The sequence below is a fragment of the Macaca mulatta genome, chromosome 1 (assembly GCF_049350105.2).
Source record: "Macaca mulatta isolate MMU2019108-1 chromosome 1, T2T-MMU8v2.0, whole genome shotgun sequence".
Taxonomy (NCBI): domain Eukaryota; kingdom Metazoa; phylum Chordata; class Mammalia; order Primates; family Cercopithecidae; genus Macaca; species Macaca mulatta.
Genome location: NC_133406.1, coordinates 120,075,641 through 120,101,989, shown reverse-complemented (window position 1 = coordinate 120,101,989; position 26,349 = coordinate 120,075,641). Strand labels below are relative to the sequence as shown.

At 39.4% G+C, this 26,349-nt stretch overlaps 1 protein-coding gene across 17 annotated transcripts in view; it reads left to right on the top strand.

The window, feature by feature from the left end:
• The first annotated feature begins 10,461 nt into the window (after positions 1-10,461).
• Positions 10,462-26,349, top strand: part of LOC106996441 (myomegalin) — a 219,802-nt gene continuing 203,914 nt past the window's right edge. For all 17 annotated transcript variants that reach the window (XR_013398911.1, XR_013398909.1, XR_013398910.1 and 14 more), the window contains exon 1: positions 10,462-10,862. Coding sequence is in view for 14 of the 17 variants with exons in the window: in XM_028847190.2 (XP_028703023.2) it covers positions 10,630-10,862 (233 nt within the window). In the remaining 3 variants the exon portion in view is untranslated. The remainder of the gene's footprint in view (positions 10,863-26,349) is intronic.

The window sequence follows — 26,349 nt, the reverse complement described above, 5'->3', positions numbered from 1 at the left end:
GATTTGTTGCAATCTCTATCAAAACCCCAGCTACTGTGCTCTCTCTCTCTCTCTCTCTCTCTCTCTCTCTCTCTCTCTCTCTCTCTCTCGGCAGAAATTGACAAGCTGCTCTTAAAATTCAGATAGAAATGCAAAGGACCCAGGATAATTAAAACCATCTTTAAAAGAAGGAAAAACGTATGAGAAGGACTCATACTTCTGATTTCAAAACTCAATAACAAGCAACATAATTAAGACAGTGTGGTATTAAAATCAGAATAGACATAAAGGTCAATGGAATATAACTTAGAGTCCCAGAAATAAACACATGCATATATATGGTCTAATTAAAAAAAATAAGGAAAGGAGAGCATTTTCAACAAATGATACATGACAACTGGATATTCACATGCAAAATAATGATGGGCTCTTATATCACACTATATATAAAAGTCATCTCAAAATGGATCGTCAACCTATGAGCTAAAACTATGTATCTCTTTGAATGAAACACAGGAATAAATCTTTGTGACCTTTGACCCAGCATAGTTTCTTAGCTATGACACCAAAAGCACAAACTGCAAAAGAAAAAAATAGATGAAAAGACTTCGTCAAAATTTAAAACTTAGTTTCTTTAAAAAACACAAGAAAGTGAGAAGATAACCCTCAAAATGGAACAAAATACTTGCAAATCATATCAGATAAAGGAATTTCTTTCAGAACACACACACACACACACACACACACACACACACACACACACACCCTTAAAACTCAGTAATAAAATAAGAACAAACAACCCAATTGAAAAATAGGCAACGAATTTGAAAAGATGTTTCTCCAATGAAGATGTACAAATAAATACTAAATACATGACAAGGTGCTCAACATTATTAGCTAGGGAAATACAAACCAAAACCACAATGAAATGTCACTTCACACCCACTAGGATGGCTATAATAAAGAAGACACATACTAACAAATGGTTAGAATGTGGAAAAACATTGAGTTGCTGGTGGGAATGTAAACATTATGAGGCCATTTGTAAAAACACTTTGGCAGTTTACAACAAGTTAAACAGAGTTGCCATAAAACCCAGCAACTCCACTCCTAGGTATGTACCCAAAGTAATTGAAACCGTATGTCCAAAGGAAAACATGTACCTAAGCGTTCACAGCAGCATTACTCACTATAGCAAAAAACAAACAAAAACCACCTAAATGTCTATCGACTGACAAATAGGTACATTAAATGTGTTATTTCCTTACAATATATTTTCAGCAATAAAAAATGAGTGAAATATTGGCATTTGCTGTAAAGTGGACGGACCTCAAAACACTATACTAATTGAAAGAAGCCAGACATAATGTGCTACATGTTAGATGATTCCATCTATATTAAGTGTCCAGAATAGGTAAATTTATAAATATAAAAAGATTAGTGGTTGCCAGGGACTAGGGAGAGGAACAGCAGGTGGCAGAAATGGAAAGGGTAAGTGGCTGATAATGAGTATGGAGTTTGTTTTGAGGTTGATAAAAATGTTCTCAAAGTAGATAGTGATAATGATTGCACAATTCTGTGACTATACCAAAAAAAAAAACAGATGAAAAAATAAAAAACAAGCTAAATACATGGAGAACTGGCCGGGTGCAGTGACTCACACCTGTAATCCCAGCATTTTGGGAGGCCAAGGTAGGCAGATCACATGAGGTCAGGAGTTTGAGACCAGCCTAGCCAACGTGATGAAACTCTGTTCCTACTAAAAATACAAAAATTAGCTGGGGGTGGTAGCGGGCGCCTATAATCCAAGCTACTCAGGAAGCTGAGGCACGAGAATCGCTTGAACCTGGGAGTGGACGTTTGCAATGAGCCGAGATCGTGCCACTGCACTCCACCCTGGGCAACAGAGTGAGACCCTGCCTCAAAATAAATAAATACATAAACAAATAAAATAAATGAAGTGCTATTCCATATTCATGGATAAGAAGACAGTATTGTCAAGATGTCAGTTCTTCCCAACTTGACCCATATATTCAATGCAATTCTTTTTTTTTTTTTTTTTTTTTTTTGAGACGGAGTCTCACGCTGTTGCCCAGGCTGGAGTGCAGTGGCGCGATCTCGGCTCACTGCAAGCTCCGCCTCCCGGGTTCCCGCCATTCTCCTGCCTCAGCCTCCTGAGTAGCTGGGACTACAGGCGCCCGCCACCGCGCCCGGCTAATTTTTTGTATTTTTAGTAGAGACGGGTTTCACTGTGGTCTCGATCTCCTGACCTTGTGATCCGCCCGCCTCGGCCTCCCAAAGTGCTGGGATTACAGGCTTGAGCCACCGCGCCCGGCCGACCCATATATTCAATGCAATTCTAATAAAAATCCCTGCAAATTATTTTGTGGATTTTTATAAACTGATTCTAAAGTTTATATGGAGAAGCAAATACTCAGAATAGCCAACACAATATTGAAGTAGAAGAACAAAGTTGGAGGACTAACACTATGTGAGTAAACAAGACCGCATGATATTGGAAAATAATAGAAATACAGATCAATGGAACAGAGTAGAGAGTGCAGAAAGAGACCCACATAAATATAGCCAAAAGACATTTTGCAAAAAAAAAATATATATATATATATACACATACACAAATGGCAAATAAACGTATGAAGAAATACTCAACATCATACATAATTGGGGAATTGCGAATAAAAATGATAACAAGGTGCTACCACATACCTATTAGAAAGGCCAACACCAACACCAAATGCTGGCAAGAATGCAGAGCAGTTGAAACTCTTACTCATTATTGGTGGGAATGCAAAAATGGTAGCCACATTGGAAGACAGGTTATTTCTTACAAAACTAAACATATTCTTACTTTACCATGCAGCAATTGGGCTTCTTGGTATTTTCCCAGAGTTGAAATTTCACATTCACACAAAACCCTGCACGTGAATGCTTATGCAAGATTTTTTCATGATGACCAAACTTTGGAAGCAACCAAAATGTCTTTCAGTAGGTAAATGGAAAAATAAACTGTGACACATTTACACAATAGAATATTATAAAGTGCTAATAAGAAATGAGCTATCAAGCCATGCAAAAACATGGAGGTACCTTAAATGCATATTATTAAGTGAAAGAAGCCCATCTGAAAAGGCTACATATGGTATGATTCTGTCTATATGACACTATGGAACAGGCAAAACAGTGGAAACAGTAAAAGGATCAGTGGTGGTCAGGGGTTGGAAAGAGGGATGAATATGTGGAGCATGGAGGATTTACATGGCCAAGAAACTACTCTGTTGGTTACTATAATGGTGGATACATACCATTTTATATTTGTCAAAATCCATAGAATGTACAACACCAAGAGTGAACCCGAATGTAAACTATGGACCTTGGATGACAATGTATGTCAATGTAGGTTCATTGACTGTATAAATGTACACTCTGGATTTTGATAGCGGGGGAGGCTATATGTGTCTTGGGGACAAGATGTATGTATGAAACCTCTATCATCTGTTCAATTTTGTCCTGAACCTAAAACTGCTTTAAAAAATAAAGTCTACTTTTTAAAATGTCAATTTCAAGGTCTTAGAGCTAACCAAACAAAATGATATTATCAGAACCCAGTGCAATATTTGGAACAATTCAGATTCATAGTTGCTTCCAAACTCACAGCAGAAACTCAGTGTCACAGGTAGACAAAGAAGAGGGAACCTTTTAGTGTTAGCCTATCTGGTTTGACAACCATTGTATGCCAATTATCTGAACCTGTGACCTATAACCATAATGTTAATTGAAATAAATGTTATTGTGAAGAGGTTAATTATACTGTGTTTAACATGTGGCAGATAGGGGTTGGAAATCACCTATACAAGTCTCCTCTCTCAGAGAGCGACACTTGAAATCTTGGTACTTCATTACTAAATTTAGAAAGTTACAGGTTGGCAGGTTCAGTTTCCAGTTACTATGATTTAGTGAACTTACTGGTTTTGATTTCCCACCAGGATAATCAAAATCTGTTAATTTCCATTTCTCTTTTGAATCCCTCTTTTTTCTCTGGCACTAAAGGGCTGATTTGAGTGTGGGTTCTGTTTATTATGTAATTTTCACACTGTCTTCTATGTGGACGTTTCAAGCCCATACCACCGCGACTCATGCCACTGTCTAGTGCTGTGAAACTGCTTAGGCCTATCAAACCTGCGTCTCAATCAAGATTTCTTCCTTTGTTTCAACTTAAGAATTGTCTTCAGCAAATATCTAAATTGAAACTGCTTCTAATGTTTCTGAGCGACAATAGTCTTTTGTTCTTCTTGGGGTTGGCTGAACTTCTGGCATCTGAGAGGTCAGTGCCTTTTATCAGTTTTAGAAAATTCTTGAGCTTTGTCTCCTCAAATAAATACTGCTCCTCTCTTTCGTCTCTCTTTCAGGGACTGCAATTAATCATTTATTAGACATTTTTACTGTGTTTTTGAGGTCTGTTATGTTCTTTTCCTTTTTCTCTGTCCTTCAGTTTGGATATTTTCTATAGACCTGTCTTCCAGTTCATGCATCCTGACTTCTGCTGTGCTCAGACACCTGATGATTTCAAAGTATGTTAAGCACACCCAAAGGGTTCTTATTTCCAGTTATTGTAATTTTTTTGTTTTTTGTTTTTGTTTTTGTTTTTGAGATAGGCTGGAATGCAGTGGTGTGATCTCGGCTCACTGCAACCTCTGCCTCCCAGATTCAAGCAATTCTCCTGCTTCAGCATCCTGAGTAGCTGGGATTACAAGTGCTTGCTACCATGCCCAGCTAATTTTTGTATTTTTAGTAGAGATGGGGTTCACCATGTTGGTCAGGCTGGTTTCAAACTCCCGACCTCGTGATCTGCCTGCCTTGGCCTCCCAAAGTGCTGGGATTACAGGTGTGAGCCACCGTGCCCAGCCTGTAATTTTTAGTTTTAGAATATTTGTTCAATGATTTTTTTACAGATTCCAATTCTATACTGAAGTAAATTACCCATCTTTCATCTTTGTCCATCTTTTCTTCTATTTTCTTAAAACTATTAATTATAGTTATTTAAAGTCCTGGCCAATTCTAATATCTAGTTCTGTTTCTATTAACGTTTTTCTCTTAGTGTTTAGTCATTTGGATTTGATCTTTTGCATAGTTCATAATTATTTTATATTGGATCCCAGATACTGTAAAAGAAAAAATTGTAGACTCTGGATAATATTATCTACCTCTAAGGAGTTTCTACTTTCTACTCCTGGAAAGTAGAAAGAATAGTGGCAGATAACTTTGATCCTGAAAAGGCTTGGTTTTAGCTTTGTTAGATCTATTTTACTTCAGTATTATATTGCTCTTACTCCAAGGATGTGCTGAGATCTCAACTGAAAACCCTGGGTATCTAGGTACCTTATCAAGGCTTGAAGTCCAACTTCTGTTGGATGCTGAAATCTTCACTTACCTCATTAGACCCTAAACTGCTGTTTTCTGATTTTTTTTTTTTTTTTTTGGCATCTTTCTTTGTGCATGCTGAGTGTAGGAACTTAGATCACTATCATGATGGCAATTTGCACAGATTATTGAGCTCCTCTGCAATTCTCCCCTCTCGGAGTTTGCCCTCAATCAGAGGCACTTTGGTAACCCTCAACTTTGACCTTTGATATGATTTGGCTCTGTGCTCCCACCCAAATCTCATGCTGAACTGTAATTCCCACTGCTGGGGGAGAGACCTGGTATTAGGTGATTGGATCATGGGGACAGATTTCCCCCAGGCTGTTCTCATGGTAGTGAGAGTGAGTTCTCATGAGACCTCATGGCTTAAAAGTATGTGGCAGTTCCCCCCTCTCTCTTTCCTGCTCCAGCATGGTAAAATGTGCTTGCTTCCCGTTCACCTTCCACCATGCGTGTAAGTTTCCTGAGGCCTCCCAGTCATGCTTCCTGTTAAACCTGAAGAACTGTGAGACAATTAAATCTCTTTTCTTCCTAAATTATCCAATCTCAGGTAGTTCTTTATGGCAGTGTGAGAACAGACTAATACAGCCTTTTATTCCTCAGCCCAGAAAAACTGCTGTGTGTGTGTGTTTTTTGTTTTGTTTTGTTTTGTTTTGTTTTTGGCTTTTATTATCTTGCACTTAGTTTTGAGCATTCCCTCAAGAGAAATATTCCAGGGTAAACACTGAGTTCACCTCATGTGCCTTCTCTCCAGGATCATAGCTTTAAGCTCTGCCTGCTTTAGTTACTCTTCAATGCCTCCAAAGAATTATAGACATAGATATACAGATACTCCTAGGCTTATGATGGGGTTATATCCCAATAAAAGGAAGTTGAAAATATTGTAAGTCAAAAATGCACTAAATACATCTAACCTACCAAACATCATAGCTTGACTTACCCTACCTTAAATGTGCTCAGAACACTTATGTTAGCCTACAGTTGGGCAAAATTTTCTAATGCAAAGCCTATTTTATAATAAAGTATTAATTATGTAATTTGTTGAATACTGTACTGAAAATGAAAAATAGAGGTTGTATGAGTATTCAAAGTACAGTTTCTACTGAATGTTTGTCACTTTCACACCATCATAAAGTCAAAAAAATTTAAGTCAAACTATTGTAAGTTGGGGACCATCTGTATATGTATAAATGCATTATTAATGACAGGGATACATTCTGAGAAATGCATCATTAGACAATTTTATTGTTGTATGAACATTCAGAATATATTTACACAAACCTAGATAGTATAGCCTACTACACTCCTAGCCTATTGCTCCTTGGCTGCAAATCTGTACCGCATGGTACTGTACTAAATATTGCAGGCAATTTTAACTCCATGGTAGGTATTTGTATATCTAAACATGGAAAAGGTATAGCAAAAATATGATATTATAATCTTATGGGACCACCAGTTGCATATGCAGTCTGTCATTGATCAAAACTTTGTTATGGCTGGGCGCGGTGGCTCACGCCTGTAATCCCAGCACTTTGGGAGGCCAAGGCGGGCGGATCACAAGGTCAGGAGATCGAGACTACGGTGAAACTCCGTCTCTACTAAAAATACAAAAAATTAGCCGGGTGAGGTGGTGGGTGCCTGTAGTCCCAGCTACTTGGGAGGCTGAGGCAGGAGAATGGCAGGAACCCGGGAGGCAGAGCTTGCAGTGAGCTGAGATCGCACCACTGCACTCCAGCCAGGGGGACAGAGCGAGACTCTGTCTCAAAACAAACAAACAAACAAACAAACAAAAAAAAACGTTGTTATGAAGTGCATGACTATATATATATATATACACACACACATATATACAAATATGTAAATATTTATATACATTTTATCCCACTTTCCCCCTGAAGTGGAGGTTTAGTTTGATATATACTACTGCATGTTGGCTGGAGTTGGAGGTCTCAGTACTTCATAGCAGTAATGAATGCTATGGGTTTGCAGTAACTTCATTGAACTGTTTATCTGTCACAACTACAAAAGATGGCATATTCTCTATAAGTTATGGAGCCCCATTCCTTTTAATTTGTGTATTAGATAAAATCTACCACGTGTCTATGGGCAAAACCAAAGTCTGAATCTCTAAAATCTAAGGCCATAATCAAAACTCGGTAATTTATCAATCTAGAGTCATATAATGGGGATTCCTTTTCAGCCTGCATTTGGATAAACCACATGAACCCAAGAGTTTAGCCCTACCGCTCAAGGCCATTGTATATAGTTGTGCAGGCTTCAGTGGGTAAGGTGCTATTTATATAGGTTAAATGGCGGTTAAGTGCAGTGCAATGTGGTGGCCTTGATACCACAAGTTTTTGTTTGTTTGTTTTTTTCTTAGATCTGAATTCCTTTGTTGGGGGCAAAGAACCTAGGGGCAACTGATCTGGCATTGCCTACCTATGCCTGACATGAAATTCACCAGGACCTCTCAGAGAATACCTTTAGTTAAATTAAGCCATAGGATTAGAAGCCTCATTGCAGAAAATCTGGTAAAGAATGATTGGGAAGTTAGAAAGTGTAGAAATCAAATGAATACAATATATTAAGCAAATTGGATGTGAAGGGAAGTGAGAGATATGGTGATAGGTAGAGAGGGAAGGACTTCGTTTTAGGGATGAGGAGAGTTAAGCATGTTTGTGGGCTGGGGATAAAGCTAATGGAAAGGGAGAGGAAGAAGATACAAAAACAAGAAGAGATAATTACGAATTTTCTGGTAGAAGTTGTTTGATAAAGAGCCCAGATGAGACAGATTGGACAAAGATAAGGTGAGGTAAAGATAAAGCTTAAGTTAGGAGGCTTAAAAGAAATAATGGGCCAGGTGAGTGGCTCACGCCTGTAATCTCAGCACTTTGGGAGGCTGAGATGGGAGGATCACTTGAGGTCAGCAGTTCGAGACCAGCCTGGCCAACATGGTGTAACCCCATCTCTACTAAAAATACAAAAATTAGCCGGGCGTGGTGGCAGATGCCTGTAATCCCAGCTATTCAGGAGATTGAGGCAGCAGAATCGCTTGAACCCAGGAGGCAGAGGTTGCTGTAGGCCGAGATCGCGCCACTGCACTCCAGCCCTCTGAGTGACAGAGTGAGACTCCATCTCAAAGAAAAAAAAAAGAAAAAAAATTAAAAAATAAAAGAAAGAATGATGAGATACCTGAAAATTCCATTTTCTGGAGGCAGCTGGAATCACGATAGAAAAAAACCATTTAAAAATATAGTAAAGAGGCCGGGTGCAGCGGCTCACGCCTGTAATCCCAGCACTTTGGGAGGCCGAGGCAGGTGGATCACGAGGTCAGGAGATCGAGACCATCCTGGCTAACACGATGAAACCCCGTCTTCACTAAAAATACAAAAAAAAGAAAAAAAGAAAAAAAAATTAGCCAAGCATGGTGGCGGGCACTTGTAGTCCCAGCTACGTGGGAGGCTGAGGCAGGAGAATGGCATGAACCCGGGAGGCAGAGCTTGCAGTGAGCTGAGATCATGCCACTGCACTCCAGCCTGGGTGACAGAGCAAGACTCCGTTTCAAAAAAAAAAAAAAGTATATATGTGTGTGTGTGTGTGTGTGTGTATATATGTGTGTATATACATGTGTATATGTGTGTGTGTGTATATATATATAGAGAGAGAGAGAGAGTAAAGAAGTAGAATTAATGACTGGACGAGATGGGTAAGGGAGAAATAAGTCCCTTACAACTTCTAGTTTGAGGATTGAGCAGCTGGGTAGATAGGGCTGGGGTTAAAAAAGATTGGATTAAGAAAATGTGGCACATATACACCATGGAATACTATGCAGCCATCAAAAAGGATGAGTTTGTGTCCTTTGTAGGGACATGGATGCAGCTGGAAACCATCATTCTTAGCAAACTATCACAAGAACAGAAAACCAAACACCGAATGTTCTCACTCATAGGTGGGAACTGAACAATGAGATCACTTGGACTCAGGAAGGGGAACATCACACACCGGGGCCTATCATGGGGAGGGGGGCGGGGGGAGGGATTGCATTGGGAGTTATACCTGATGTAAATGACGAGTTGATGGGTGCAGCACACCAACATGGCACAAGTATACATATGTAACAAACCTGCACGTTATGCACATGTACCCTACAACTTAAAGTATAATAATAATAAATAAATTTAAAAAAATTTAAAAAATTTAAAAAATAAAAAAAATAAAAAAATAAAAAAAAAAAAAAACACAGAACTGAGCAACAGATTTGTAAGGAAGGATGAGCTGAGATGACTTCAGCTTTGATGGCATTCAGTCAGTCAACAATAATAGCTATTGCCTATGAACCTTGAGATCCACAGTGCCCAACTACAAAGATAAACCTTGCTCCCCCTCCCCTGCTGACCTTTTGCTATATGCAATAGTGTTGCAGAAACATTTTGCTTTGCTGGATGCAAAAGAAAAACTAGTCTCTGTTTTCAAAGACATATGTTGGATATAAGAACTGGATTTTCGGAATGAATATTTACTAGATAATTTATTTAACTAATCAACTTCAAAAAAAGGTTAAAACACTTTCTTGGTTTATGATGGATACCAAGCTATATATGCTTTACTATGAGTTCATGGAAAACTGAAATCAGTCTCAACTGAAATGAAAATTTAGGTTGTTTGGGAGAAAGTTTTTACAATTGAAAAACTAAAGGGAACATTGAAAGGAAAAGATTTTAGGAAAGAGAGAGAAACAGGAAGAAAAGAGGCTAGCCAACAACCTGCAGTAACGATTCTTTGGAGCTAATAGGATAGGAAAAACTGGATAAATTATGAAAGGATGACTGATACGGGGGCGCGGGGAGGAGGATGAAGCCGGGGAAACTATTGAGAGGCAGAAAAGGAGAAACTTCTTTGAGGTTGGAAATAAAGGGAAGGTGACACTGGAGCGGATAGAAAGGAAGAAACGGAGTGGGATGTGGGAATGAGGCAGTGGGTGGAGAGAGAATGGGGAGATGACAGATGATGAAAGGCAGTGAGTGTGTCTGCGGGAGAAGGACCAAAGCAATCTGGGCGGAGCAGGTGGCAGGGGCAGCCGCGGAGGAGGCCCAGAGAACTGACGGGAATGCTCAGCCAGGCCCAGAGGATGCGCCCTGGCAGCCCCGGAAGACACCAGGAAAACAAGCAGGAACCGTAGCTAAGACTGAGGTGGCCAGGCCCAGGAAATCCATGAAGGGGACAGACAGCGGGTCCTGCTGCCGCCGCCGATACGAGTTGGGCTGCTGCTGTCGCGCGTCCCGCCGGGCTCACCACGCGCCTTACCGTTCCGGGGACGCGACGCGAACCCCTCAGTCCCCGCGGCATCCCCCGAGCCGGGAAAGACGGCGCCCGGAGCCAGCCGGGAGCTGGGCAGCGGCGGCCGAGGAGGAAGAAGCAGCCGCGGCAGCCGCACCCTGGATGAGGTGAGAGCATGGCCAGCTCCTGCCTCTGGAGCCCCGGAGGCTGAGGAACGTGATGGGGTAGGCAATGCACGGTGCGGTGGGCAGGAGAACCGCGCGGAGGGCTGGGGCCCCTGGCTGGAGATCCCGACGCCTGAGAGGGGTTGGTGCTGAGTGACTACTGCTTGGAGAAGGTTAGGGAGATAATGGGGCCCGTGGTGGAGGCAGGAGGAGGAGGGACAGTGTTGAGTTGCCCAGAAATAAAGGTATGCCCCTGGAAGGGCTAAAGCGTGGGAAGCTCGGTCTCTGTCTCAAGGTCTTAGCTTGAGGCATAGACATTTGCTGTGTTGATGGAGGTGAGACTGCAGGCTGTGTCTGTTGGACTGAGCCAAAGGAGAGATGAACACATGGCTCAGAAGGCTATACCGGGATGGAAACATCAGAGATGGTCATGGAAGATGAAGGATCAGGAAATGCACCCGGACGAAAGCACACACTGCCTTCTCTTATACCTCTGCTTTTCAGGGTTATTTCTCTTAGATACAGATTGCAGGGTGGGGCGGGTGGTGATTCCCTCTTCCTGGGCTACCTCTCTTTCCCTGCAGAGCTGGAGCCCTGCCTGATGGCTGGATGGAGGCCACGCAGGACAAGCTCCATCTAAAATCAATCCTTTCCTTTGCTTTGGCCTGGAAGACCGAACAGATTAGGCTCAATTTTCTTCATGTAGTAGCAGTAACATAAAAATCTGTCATAAATACGATTTTTGGGAGAAGAGATAGATTGTGCTGCAGCCTTTCTAGAAAAAAAACATGTCCTCATCACAGCATTTTTAGCTTTTTATTTCATGGAAGGTAGTACTCATTTCAAACTACCAGGCAATAGTGGTTCCAGCCTCTGAGCTAACGGGTCTGTAAAAAGTTACTTCATTTCTGTAGGCCTCAGTTTCCTGTGCATAAAATTGGAATTTGGATTAAAACGGTGCTAATTATAAAACTAAATAGTCATTGGATCTGTATTCTATGTTCTGGATAGCTATATTTGTGAACTATGACATTTAGCATATTCACTGACAATTTTATTTTTTCATAACACTATCCACTGTTTATGTCAGAAAACAAAGACATTCAGTTAATAGTGCTTAAATAAATCACATGTCTTTTTTTTATTATTATACTTTAAGTTCTAGGGTACATGTGCACAACGTGCAGGTTTGTTACATATGTATACTTGTGCCATGTTGGTGTGTTGCACCCATCAACTCGTCAGCACCCATCAACTCCTCATTTACATCAGGTATAACTCCCAATGCAATCCCTCCTCGCTCCTCCCTCCCCATAATAGGCCCCGGTATGTGATGTTCCCCTTCCTGAGTCCAAGTGATCTCATTGTTCAGTTCCCACCTATGAGTGAGAACATTCGGTGTTTGGTTTTCTGTTCTTGTGATAGTTTGCTAAGAATGATGGTTTCCAGCTGCATCCATGTCCCTACAAAGGACAAAAACTCATCTTTTTTTATGGCTGCATAGTATTCCATGGTGTATATGTGCCACATTTTCTTAATCCAGTCTGTCACTGATGGACATTTGGGTTGATTCCACATCTTTGCTATTGTGAATAGTGCTGCAATAAACATACGTGTGCATGTGTCTTTATAGCAGCATGATTTATAATCCTTTGGATATATCCCCAGTAATGGGATGGCTGGGTCAAATGGTATTTCTACTTCTAGATCCTTGAGGAATTGCCACACTGTCTTCCACAATGGTTGAACTAGTTTACAGTCCCACCAACAGTGTAAAAGTGTTCCTATTTCTCTACATCCTCTCCAGCACCTGTTGTTTCCTGACTTTTTAATGATTGCCATTCTAACTGGTGTGAGATGGTATCTCATTGTGGTTTTGATTTGCATTTCTCTGATGCTCAGTGATGACGAGCATTTTTTCATGTGTCTATTCACTGCATGCATGTCTTCTTTTGAGAAATGTCTGTTCGTATCCTTTGCCCACTTTTTGATGGGGTTGTTTGTTTTTTTCTTGTAAATTTGTTTGAGTTATTTGTGGGTTCTGGATATTAGCCCTTTGTCAGATGAGTAAATTGCAAAAATTTTCTCCCATTCTGTAGGTTGCCTGTTCACTCTGATGGTAGTTTCTTTTGCTGTGCAGAAGCTCTTTAGTTTAATTAGATCCCATTTGTCAATTTTGGCTTTTGTTGCCATTGCTTTTGGTGTTTTAGACATGAAGTCCTTGCCCATGCCTATGTCCTGAATGGTATTACCTAGGTTTTCTTCTAGAGTTTTTATGATTTTAGGTCTAACATTTAAGTCTCTAATCCATCTTGAATTAATTTTCGTATAAGGAGTAAGGAAAGGAACCAGTTTCAGCTTTCTACTTATGGCTAGCCAATTTTCCCAGTATCATTTATTAAATAGGGAATCCTTTCCCCATTTCTTGTTTCTCTCAGGTTTGTCAAAGATCAGATGACTGTAGATGTGTGGTACTATTTCTGAGGGCTCTGTTCTGTTCCATTGGTCTGTATCTCTGTTTTGGTACCAGTACCATGCTGTTTTGGTTACTGTAGCCTTGTAGTATAGTTTGAAGTCAGGTAGCGTGATGCCTCCAGCTTTATTCTTTTGACTTAGGATTGTCTTGGCAATGGGGGCTCTTTTTTGGTTCCATATGAACTTTAAAGCAGTTTTTTCCAATTCTGTGAAGAAAGTCATTGGTAGCTTGATGGGGATGGCATTGAATCTATAAATTACCTTGGGCAGTATGGCCATTTTCATGATATTGATTCTTCCTATCCATGAGCATGGTATGTTCTTCCATTTGTTTGTGTCCTCTTTTATTTCACTGAGCAGTGGTTTGTAGTTCTGCTTAAAGAGGTCCTTTACATCCCTTGTAAATTAGATTCCTAGGTATTTTATTCTCTTTGAAGCAATTGTGAATGGAAGTTCATTCATGATTTGGCTCTCTGTTTGTCTGTTACTGGTGTATAAGAATGCTTGTGATTTTTGCACATTGATTTTGTATCCTGAGACTTTGCTGAAGTTGCTTATCAGCTTAAGGAGATTTTGGGCTGAGATGATGGGATTTTCTAAATATACAATCATGTCATCTGCAAACAGGGACAATTTGACTTCTTCTTTTCCTAACTGAATACCCTTGATTTCTTTCTCTTGCCTGATTGCCCTAGCCAGAACTTCCAACACTATGTTGAATAGGAGTGGTGAGAGAGGGCATCCCTGTCTTGTGCCAGTTTTCAAAGGGAATGCTTCCTGTTTTTACCCATTCCGTATGATATTGGCTGTGGGTGTGTCATAAATAGCTCTTATTATTTTGAGATACGTTCCATCAATACCGAATTTATTGAGAGTTTTTAGCATGAAGGGCTGTTGAATTTTGTCAAAGGCCTTTTCTGCATCTATTGAGATAATCATGTGGTTTTTGTCTTTGGTTCTGTTTATATGCTGGATTACGTTTATTGATTTGCGTATGCTGAACCAACCTTGCATCCCAGGGATGAAGCTCACTTGATCATGGTGTATAAGCTTTTTGATGAATCATATGTCTTTTAAGAAACCCATAATAAATTACTGTTCCTAAGAAATAATTAAGCAAAAAGTATTTGCTGTTTGATTTTTTATAAAGTAAAATTTTTATTACCTTATACAAATTACTTTTATAGACATAATTACTTTTTTAAAAAAGTATATGGGATGTTAATTTTTTTATAAAATACTTTGAAGTTTTATTTAAAGCTTAGAACAAAAAAATTAATCTGAATGTACGTTTATAATTCCAAGGCTTCTTAATCACTTGACATACACAGGATGAATTCTTTTCATGTGGAAAGCAGCATTAATCCTGCAGAATTTAAAATGAATTATGACTCCTTATCACAAGAGTATGACTTTTCTCCCTGTCTTTGGTTAAAAGAAAAGTTTGTAGGGTTAGAATTTGATCCTCTAAATTGTGGTTTAATTGTGAAAATAGATAGCAAACATTCATGATTTCCTTAATAGTTACTCATCTGACAAAGTACACCTATATTCATCTTCATTGATGTAATGATAAATCTTGAAATGTTTTTATAAAATTTCACAGTTCCCAAATGAAACAGTTACAGCAACTTGACTGAGGTTAGTGCTACTTTGCCCTTCATTTAAAAATCAATTCTCCAGTTTAGCATTCTTTAAAAGACATAACTATTTTAGCTATAGTGTTAGAGGTTTAATGAGTGTTAGTGTATTAGAGGTTATACTTGGGGAGTGGTGTTTTTGGTACCATTTTCTAACTCTCAGGCAACTAAAAAATGTGAAAAAAGCAGCTCTGCACATTATCCAAATTCAGTTCATTTTGGTGTTATTTATTGAGCAGTGATGGTGGAGGCCAGCACAAACTGGATACAAAACTACCCTCAGGTAACTCAGAATCTACAGTTCTACAATACGCTTCAGTAACTGGAGTATGGAGTAAGTGCTATAACAGAAAGATGAACTGTAGACATCTTTCTCTTTCTCTCTCTCTCTCCAAGGAAAGCTGACTTCCCTAACAAGCCATAGAAAGTGGCATTATCTTGGAAAATATGTCAAAATCTGGTCTTTAACTTGTTAAGTCTATTTCTTTTCTTTTTCTTTTTCTTTTTTTTTTTTTTTTTAGAGATGGAGTCTCACTGTGTTGCCTAGGTTGGAGTGAAGTGGCGCAATCATAGCTCCCTGCAGCCTCCAACTCCTGGGCTCAAGGGATCCTCTTGCCTTGGCCTCCCAAGTAGCTGAGATCATAGTTGTATACCACCATTTCCGGCTACTTTTTAAAAATTATTTTGTGTAGAGATGGAGTCTTGCTATGTTGCCAGGCTGGTCTCAAACTCCTGGCTTCAAGCAATCCTCCCACCCCACCCTCCCAAAGTGCTGAGACTAAAGGCATGAGTCACTGCACCCAGCCAAGACTGTTTTTTAAACTGATAAATCACAGGACTTCTCTATAAACCCAGAATAACAAATTATTAATTTATAATGAGAATTTCAACATCTTAGGGAACTAGACTCTCTTTTATGATCCCAGCAAAATATCTCTTTGTATACGTGCCACATTTGAGAGCCAAATTACAGCCAAAAGGTTGTTTTTGAAACTTGAATCTAGAGCAAGTGGAATTAATTAGTGGATTCTAAATTTCAAATAATTTGATAGCTTCAGAGCATCAAGGGGTACACATGGGTTCTTTTTCCTGGACACTAAGTGTCCACTGATGATTATCCTCCCTTCTTAGGTACACCTCTTTTTCTGTCTCTGATATGCTAATACTTTCAGTCAGGTTATAGTCTGGTTTGGGGATCCTTGTGACTGTTTCAAGTGTCTCCATTTATTCTCTAAATTAGTTTATCTTAATTGTAAAGTTTAAATTCTAAGTGGCAAGCTTATTTTCTTAAGGAAAAAAGAATGATGGGGGTAGGGAGATGGGGCTGGGGTACCATATTACAGCCCCTACATGCTGGCAATATAAACCAGGTGGTTAATGGTACCTCTCTATGGTGCTAAAAGGCAGATGAGGCCGGGCACGGTGGCTCATGCCTGTTAATCCCAGCACTTTGGAAGGCCGAGGCAGGCCGATCACTGGAGGTCAGGAGTTCGAGATCAGTCTGGTCAACATGGTAAAACTCCATTTCTACTGAAAATACAAAAAAATTAGCTGGGCATGGTGGTGTGCCTGTAATCCCAGCTACTCAGGAGGCTGAAGCAGGAGGATCGCTTGAACCAGGGAGATGGAGGTTGCCGTGAGCCGAGATTGCAGCACTGCACTCCAGCCTAGGTGGCAGAGTGAGACTCCATCTCAAAAAAAAAATTAAAAATTAAAAATTAAAAAAGGCAGATGATCAGAGACAGCTTTACACAGGAGGTGAATTTTTGTCTGGCTTGACCAGATAACAAAGCCAGGTTGAGTGGGAAGCAAATTTTGCCAGAAGGACACAAGCAGATTTATGATGCTGGGAAGATGCTTTATTGAAGTGAATCCCATGCTGTGATAGAAATTTTCTGTGAGGATTTAATTCAAAGTCAATCCTTTTTCAAGTATATAACTATTTTAAAAAGGAAATTAAGTGAATTTTCAGCTGTTGGCCATCTGCCTCAATGTGTGCTTTTGAAGCCCAGCAGATTGCACATTCTATGTAGGTGGATAGCCTGAAACCTGCAGACAACTTCAGAGAAGATTCAATGAGTTTCTAACGTCAAACTTCAACTACTGTAATATGCTTGTCTAGCCATCTCTTTGTTATTGCTGCTCTACAACTTTATTGAGATATAATTGACATACAATAAACTGGGTAAATTTAAAGTGTGCAATTTGAAATTTCAGCATATGTATATACCTGTGAAATCATCACCACAATCAAGATGACAAACTTATCCATCATCCCAAAAAGCTTCCTTCTGCCCTTTTTCAATTCCTCCTTCCCACCCCTCTGCTTTTGTCATTATGTGTTACTTTGCATTTCCCAGAATTTTGTACAAATGGCATCATATAGTATCTACTCTTTGTTGTTGTCTGGCTTCTTTCACTCAGCATAATTATTTTGAAACTTATCTATGCTGTTGTGGGTATCAGTAGTTCATTTTCTTTTGTTGCTGAGTAGTATTTCATTGCATGAATGTGCTACACTTTATTAATTCACCATTCGTTTGGTTGTTTCCAGTTTTATGGCTATTACAAATAAAGTTGCTATAATTATTTGTGCACGTCTTTCATTTCTCTTGGGTACATTTCTCAGGGCATATAACACTAGGCATGCTTTTAAAGAGACTGCCAAATTGTTTTCCAAAAGGGTTATACCTTTTACATTCCCACTAGTAATGTATGAAGGTTGTCATTTATCCACATCCTTCCCAATACTCGTTACTGTACATCTTTTTTATTATAGCCATTCTAGTGGGTGTAAAATCTTATTTTTTTTAAATTTAAATTTCCCTAATGATTAATGATATTGAGCTTTTTTTTTTCATGTGCTTGATTATTATCTACATATTTTTGGTGAAGTGTCTGTTGAAATCTTTTGCCCATTTTCCATTGAGTTGTTTGGGTTTCACTGAGTTCATTGGGTTAGTTTCATATTCTAAATACAAGTTTTACTGTATATGTTCTTTGCAAATATGTTCTCGCACTGTGCAGATTGTCTTTCCATTTTAGTAACACTGTCTTTTGAAGACCAGACATTTAAAAATTTTGCTGCGGTAAATAAACATTATCATTTTTATTGGTTTTGCTTTTAATTTTTATGGTTTTGCTTTTAATGACATACCAAAGAAATCATTGCTTAATCCAGATTATAAAAATATTCTATTTTCTTCTAGAAGTTTTATAGTTTTGCATTTTTACATTTAGGCCTATGATTCATTTGAGTTTACTTTTGTATATGGTGATCAAGGTTTTTTTTTCCTTTCGAATGTAGATGTACAGTTGTTCTGACACTGTTTGTTAAGGGCACTATCATTTCTCCATTTAATTGCTTTAGCACCTTTGTTGAAATGTATGTAATCATTTGTATCTGGGTTTCTATTTTGTTTGACTGATTTATTTATCTATCTTTTTTTTTTTTCTTTTTCTTTTTTTGAGACGGAGTCTAACTCTGTCGCCCAGGCTGGAGTGCAGTGGCGCGATCTCGGCTGACTGCAACGTCACCTCCAACTTCACCTCCTGGGTTCAAGCAATTCTCCTGCCTCAGCCTCCCTTATCTATCTTTAGACCAATACCACACTGACTTGGTTACAGTAGCTTTACATGTCTTGAAATCATGTAGTTAAATTCTTGAACTTCATTCTTCTTATTCAAAATCGTTTTCATTGTGTTAGGTTCTTTGCATTTCCATATACATTTCAGAATTCACTTGTAATTATAGACAAAAAGCCAGTAGGCTATTTGATTGGGGTTGCATTGAGTCTATAGATCAACTTATAGAGAGTTGATATCTTAACAATATTGGGTCTTCTGATGCATGAACACGACATATTATTTAATTTATTTTGGTTAGTGGTTCTCAACTAAGGGCAATTGTGCATCACAAGGGACATTTGACAGTATCTAGACACAACTAGAGCATCAGAGCCCCTTTGCTGTCCCCACAGTTTTGTGTTTACAGTCTATACTTCCATTTTTCCAGGAGGTTTGCTCCCAGAACTGGTGGTATAAAGAAGGAAAGTAGCAGTATGAGCACTTTGAGGGCTAAGCAGTGGGATAATATCTTTCTAATGGAACAGTTAAATCAACTTCATTTGGCCTTCCATGGACATGAGTTTCAAGTGGCTTCCTGGCCTTTCTTCTGTTAACCTCTTAGCTAATATGTGAAGACTTCATTTATACTCAATCTAATTCAGCTACCATGGGCCATGTCACCAGTGACCACTGTGTTCTATGAATCCTAATATTTTCATGAACTTGAAGGGAAGAGCGTTTTAACTTTGAAGGATACTCAAGAGGACTTTCTTATGAACTCAGATGGAAAGTGTCCTGAAATTTGTCCTTTTAAAAATATCTGTGCATTTTTTTGTGCTATAACTTTCTTACATGTATCATTCTGTGATCAGATCTCCAACTTACTATAAATGATACCTAAATTCTAAAGAGCCAATTCTAGTTATACCAGTATGGCCTTAGAGAAAAGTAAGGGAATGCAATTTTTATTTATCTTCTATTTGGTCAGAGTTAAGTATTTAAAACAGTAAGGTAGATCTCAGATCCACCACTGTTAAAAATAAATGAATAAATAAATAAAAATAGTAAACTAGGAAGAAGAGACAAAGACCCAAACATTTCAAAATGAAAAATGAATTTTAAATATAAGGTTATATTTCTATTACCTACTGCTGAGACCATCATTGCATAAATGAATAGATGGAACTAAATAGGCCAGGCACAGTGGTCACGCCTGTAATCCGAGCACTTTGGGAGGCCAAAGTGGGCGGATCACGAGGTCAGGAGATAGAGACCATCCTGGCCAGCATGGTGAAACGTTGTCTCTACTAAAAATACAAAAATTAGCTGGGCATGGTGGTGGGCACCTGTAGTCCCAGCTACTTGGGAGGCTGAGACAGGAGAATGGCGCGAACCAGGGAGTTGGAGGTTGTAATGAGCCGAGATCGGACCACTGCACTCCAGCCTGGCGACAGTGAGACTCTGTCTAAAAATAAATAAATAAATAAAAGAGCTAAGTAAACTCTTCTTCCCCCACAAATTTACCAGTTTAACCATTTTAAGTGTACAGTTCAGTAGTTGCATTAAGTACATTCATATTATTATGCAACAAGTACCACCATCCATCTCCAGAATTTTCTCTTTTTCCCAAACTGAAACTCTGAATCCTTAAACAATAGCTACCCATTCTCTCTCCCCTACCTCCTGGTAACCACTATTCTACTTTCTGGCTCTATGAATTTGATTACTGTAGCCATCTTATATAAGTGGAATCATATATTTGTTGTTTTGCGTCCAGCTTATTTCACTTAGCATAATCTCTTTCAGGGTCATCCATGTTGTAGCATGTGTTGTAATTACATACTTTTTTGTGTGTGAGATAGAGTCTTAACTCTGTCATCCAGGCTGGAGTGCAATGGCACAATCATGGCTCAATGCAGCTTTGACTTCCTGGGCTCAGTCAATCTTCCCACATTGGCCTCCCAAATAGCTGGGATTACAAGCAATTTTTTTGGTATTTTTTGTAGAGATGGGGTCTCACTTCGTTGCCCAGGCTTATAATTATGTACCTTTTAAAAGGCCAAATAATATTCCATTGTATGTTTATACAACATTTTATTAATCCATTCATCTGTTGATGGAAATTTCAAGTGTTTCCACCTTTTGTCACTGTGAACAATGCTGCAACAGATATAGATGTACAAATGTCTGTTTGTGTCCCTGTTTTCAATTCTTTTGGGTTGCAAAAGAAGAGGGATTGTTGCATATATGGTAATTCTATATTTACTTTTTTGGAACGACCATACTGTTCTCTACAGCAACTGCACCATTTTACATTCCCACCAACAGTGTACAAGGGTTTCAGTTTCCCCATATCTTCATGAACACTGTTATTTTCTGTTTCTGTTTTTTAAAATAATTGCCATCCTAATGGGTGTAAAGTGAAATATCATTGTGGCTTTGATTTGCATTTCCTTACTCATTAGTGATGTAAAAGATATTTTTAAAGTTTCATATTACTGACATATTTACCATTTCCAGTATTCTTCATTAGTTTGTTTAAATCTAGATTTTCATCTGGTATCATTTTCCTTCTGCCTGAAATAATTTATTTAATTATTCTTATTCTTGTGCAGATTTGCTGCTGGGAAAATTCGTTTGGCTTTTGTATGTGAAAAAGTCTTTATTTCACCTTCATGTTTGAAAGATATTCTTGCTGGTTATTAGGACTGATTACATACTTTGTGGGGGCTCAATGCAAAATGAAAATGTAGACCCCTCTGTTCAAATATTATTAAGAATTTCAGCCGGGCGCGGTGGCTCACACCTGTAATCCCAGCACTTTGGGAGGCCGAGGCGGGTGGATCATGAGGTCAGGAGATCGAGACCATCCTGGCTAACATGGTGAAATTCCGTCTCTACTAAAAATACAAAAAATTAGCCGGGCGTGGTGGTGCATGCCTGTAGTCCCAGCTACTCGGAGGCTGAGGCAGGAGAATGGTGTGAACCCAGGAGGCGGAGCTTGCAGTGAGCCGAGATGGTGCCACTGCACTCCAGCCTGGGCGAAAAAGCGAGACTCCGTCTCAAAAAAAAAAAAAAAAAAAAGAATTTCAAGTAATTAGCAACAGAGCATTAAACAAAGCACAGTCCTTCTGAGTACAAAGCCCTGTGTGACTACACGGGTTGTACGCACAAGAAACCTACTCTGCTGGTTATAGAATTCCAGGTGACTGCTCTTTTTTTCCTTCAGCTCTTTAAAGATGTTGCTCTGTTGTCTTTTTGTTTTGTTTTGTTTTGTTTTTTTCTGAGACAGAGTTTCACTCTCGTTGCCCAGGCTAGAGTGCAGTGATGCCATCTCCGCTCACTGCAACCTCCACCTCCCTGGTTCAAGTGATTCTCCTGCCTCAGCCTCCTGAGTAGCTGGGATTGCAGGCATGCACCACCACGCCCAGCCAATTTTGTATTTTTAGTAGAGATGGGGTTTCTCCATGTTCGTCAGGCTGGTCTCGAACTCCTGACCTCAGGTGATCTGCCCTCCTTAGCCTCCCAAAGTGCTGGAATTACAGGCGTGAGCCACTGCGCACGGCTTCTCTGTTGTCTTTTAATTTTCAAGTTATGCTGTCATTCTTCTCCTTGTTCCTCTCTATATAATGGTTTTTTTTTTTTCTCCTGAATAGTTAGAAATTTTTCTCTTTATCACTGATCTTAAGCAATTTCATTAAAATGTGCCTAGGTGTGGTTATTTTCACGTTTCTTGTGTTTTGGGTTTGTTACGCTTACTGGATCTGTGTGTTTACAGTTTTCATTATACTTGGACAATTTTCAGCCATGATTTTTTCAAAAATTTTTTGTTGCCCTTTATAACTCCTTCCTTTTGGGGACTTCAATTATATATTTATTAGGTCATTTAAATTGTTCCCATTGATCACTGATGCTCTGTTCACTTTTTGTCTTCTTTCTCTTGTTTTATTTTTGGATCATTTTTATTGCTATGTCTTTAAGTTCACTAACTTTTTTGTCTACAGTGTCTAATCTATTGTTAATTCCATCCAGTGTATTCTTCATCTCAGATATTGTCTTTTTCATCTCTAGAAGTGTGTAACTTTCATGTATTAATTTTTTTTCTTTTTTTTTTTGAGACAGAGTTTCACTCTTGTCAATGTTGCAATCTCAGTTTACTGCTACCTGTAATCTCTGCCTCCCAGGTACAAGCAATTCTCCTGTCTCAGCCTCCCAAGTAGCTGGGATTATAGGCACCCACCACCACGCCCGGCTAATTTTTGTATTTTTAGTAGAGATGGGGTTTCATCATGCTGGCCAGGCTGGTCTCAAACTTCTGACCTCAGGTGATCTGCCTGCCTCGGCCTCCCAAAGTGCTGGGATTACAGGCGTGAGCCACTGTGCCTGGCCCATGTATTAATATTTTACTTCACTTGATCAATCTGTTCTACTTTCTTGAACATTTGAAATACTATAATAACAATTCTAACATTTGTTCAATTCTGAGTATGTTTCTAGTAATTGATTTTTCTCTTCATTTTGAGTACTGTTTCCTGCTTCTTTGCACACCTGGTAATATTTTGATTTGATGTCACACATTGAACATTTTACATATTGGGTGTTATATAGTTTTGTATTCCCGTAAATATTATTGAGCTTTATTCTGGGTCACAGTTAAGTTAGTTGGAAACAGATCCTTCTTGATCTTGTTTTTAAGTTTCACTATGAGGAACCCAAGAAGCTTTTTAAAGATGATTAATTTTCCCCATTACTTGGGTGATACCTTTCTGAGTACTCTACCCAATATCCTGTTAATTATGAGGCTTTTCCCACTTTAGTAGACGATGAAACAAACTACTTTCAGCCTTGTGTGAGTCAAGAGAATTGTTTAATCTGATTCTCTTGTGTGGTTCTAACCCCAACCTTGGTAGTTTTCTGATATACCGATCAATACTCAGCTGAATATTCAGGGAGACTCTCCACAGACCTCTGGAATTTTCTCTTCTTTCTGGTACTCTTCACCATGAACTCTAGCTGCCTTGGCCTTCTCAAATCCCAGCATTATCTTTTCAACTCAGGAAGATCACCAGGCTCTGCCTGGATTCCCTCTCTGCTATGACTACCTGTGAGCTCCTGGGCAGTTAAATAGGACAGTCGTGTGGCTTACTTTGCTTGTTTCTTTCTCCTCTTGAATAACTTTACTATGTTGTCTGATATCCAGTGTCTGAAAATAATTATTTTGTATATCTTGTCCTATGTTTTAGTAATTCCTGTCGGGGTGAAGGGGAATGAATACGAACCCTATTACCGCATGCTGTCTAGAAGTAGAAGTGTCTTCCTAGCCATGTTATAAATTAGTAGTTTTCAACCCTGACTACATAGTAGAATTATCCGGGGGAGGTCTTTAAAAAGGTGATGTAAAGGCTTAATTCCAGACCAATTAAACCAGACTTTTTCAGATTGAGGTCTTAGCATCAGTGTTCTTTAAGTGCACTACAGCTTTTCTCATGTACAGCAGGGTGAAAGAACCTCCATATTAAAGAAAGGGTCGCATTTATAAATCATTATGAGAAACTTTTGTGTTCTGTCATTTCAACTAAGACACGGAGGTGGTTGGCTTTTATTTTTGATAGACAGTGTGGAGTTTTTTTTGAGACGGAGTCTCGCTCTGTCACCCAGGCTGGAGTGCAGTGGCCGGATCTCAGCTCACTGCAAGCTCCGCCTTCCGGATTTACGCCATTCTCCTGCCTCAGCCTCCCGAGTAGCTGGGACTACAGGCGCCCGCCACCTCGCCCGGCTAGTTTTTTTGTATTTTTTAGTAGAGACGGGGTTTCACCGGGTTAGCCAGGATGGTCTCAATCTCCTGACCTTGTGATCTGTCCGTCTCGGCCTCCCAAAGTGCTGGGATTACAGGCTCGAGCCACCGCCCCCGGCCTATAGAAGGTTTTAAAGAAGAGTCTGGCAGACATAGATCTTTGTTTTAGAGTCATGAGTGTGGCAACCGTGTGGGAGATGGGCTTACGTGGATTGAGTGAGGAGACGGGATCACTGAGAAACTGTTGCAAGTGGTTCACGGCCAAAGGTAATAAGGACCTGAACACAGGCATTGGTATTGGGAATGGTAAGGAAGAGATAGGTTGGAGAATTTGAGTTAGAATCGATAGGATTTTTTGATCAATTGAGTGTGAGAAATGAGGGAGATGGTGGAAACAAATATTACTCTCCAGTTTATTACTCTAGACAAATAAACTCTCTCTAAACAAATTCCTAGGCCAGTCAGAGAGTGAATAGTAATTTCATTAACTGAGATAGATAATGTGGTACGAGAAGCAGATGTCAGGGAAATAAGATAATTAATTTAGTTTGGGATATCCAAAAGGACATGTCTCATAGAACTGTCCCCTGACCTCTAGTTTCTTCTGAATCATAGAACAGAGAAGACATTTAAAAGCATCTTTTTAGTATGCTGTATAATTTTGAACAGAGGTATCTTTCTTCTTTTATTTGACTTAATATTGAAATCTATTTATATCTCTTAAACAAATATCAGTTAATACTGCAAGAAAGTAGATGTTGGCCGTGCATGGTTGCTCATGTCTGTAATCCCAGTACTTTGGAAGGCCGAGGTGGGCAGATCACCTGAGGTCAGAAGTTTGAGACCAGCCTGGCCAACATGGTGAAACCCCGTCTCTACTAAAAATACAAAAAATTAGCCAGGCATGGTGGCGGGCGCCTGTAATCCCAGCTACTCAGGAGGCTGACGCAGGAGAATCACTTGAACCCGGGAGGCGGAGGTTGCAGTGAGCCAAGGTCGCGCCACTGCACTCCAGCCTGGAAACTCCGTCTCAAAAAAAAAAAAAAAAAAGAAAGAAAGAAAGTAGTTGTTTTCTAGATGACAAAATATCAAGTGAGAGATTATTGCAGACTTTTGTTTTGTTTTGGGTTTTTGGCTATGGGTGTATCCATTCCTCCCTTCTTTGGACAATAACCCTACTTTTTTTTTGGGTGGCGAGAATTGCCTTTTTTGCCGTAGTTTATAGTCTTGGTGGGAAGTTTGGTTAAGGTATCCTGAGCTCAGTGATGATCTTGAGACCCACCCGAGGATGATCTGATTTTATGAGCATTGCATCATCAGTGGAGCAACATAAGAGTAGAAAAAAGTGGCCAGAACCAATCGGCCCCTTCTTGCTACCTAGATCCTTATTGCTTCCCCTATTCCTGCCCCTTCTGAGCCTGTTCCTTTGAGTCTTCAACTGTTCCTTTGATTCTGTGGGTCTCCTCTTCCATTAAATCCTATTTTAAAAAATAGTATAGCTGGAGTCTGTTCACAGATCTTTCCAAAAGGTATATATGAAATATCAGGCACAATACTAGGTGCTAGAATAGAATGAGAAACAAGATTATTGGATAAAGGCTCTACTCTCACAAGCTTAAGTTTAATGAAGTTGTAGTAGGCCTGGTGAGGACATAGACAGAAAACAAATAAATAAATAAATATACAAATAAAGTGATGTCTGATATTAATAAAGTTTATTAAAAAATAAACTTCGTTAGAGAGGAATTGAAGCAGGAGGTGAAAGAACTGCAAAACCCCTAAGGTAGAAATAAGCTTAGTGTGTTTGAGGAACAAAATGACCAGTGAAGCTGGATCATAATAAATAAGAGGAGGGGGCAGAGGTGAACCTGAGCCAGGTCACCTGAGACCTTATAGGCCGTGGTCAGAAGTGGCTGTTATTCTAAGGACATTGAGAAGCCAGTGAAGGTTAAAACCTGGAACATCATATGATCCGAAAAATATTAAAAAGTCACTTTGCTATTGGAGAGCAGAC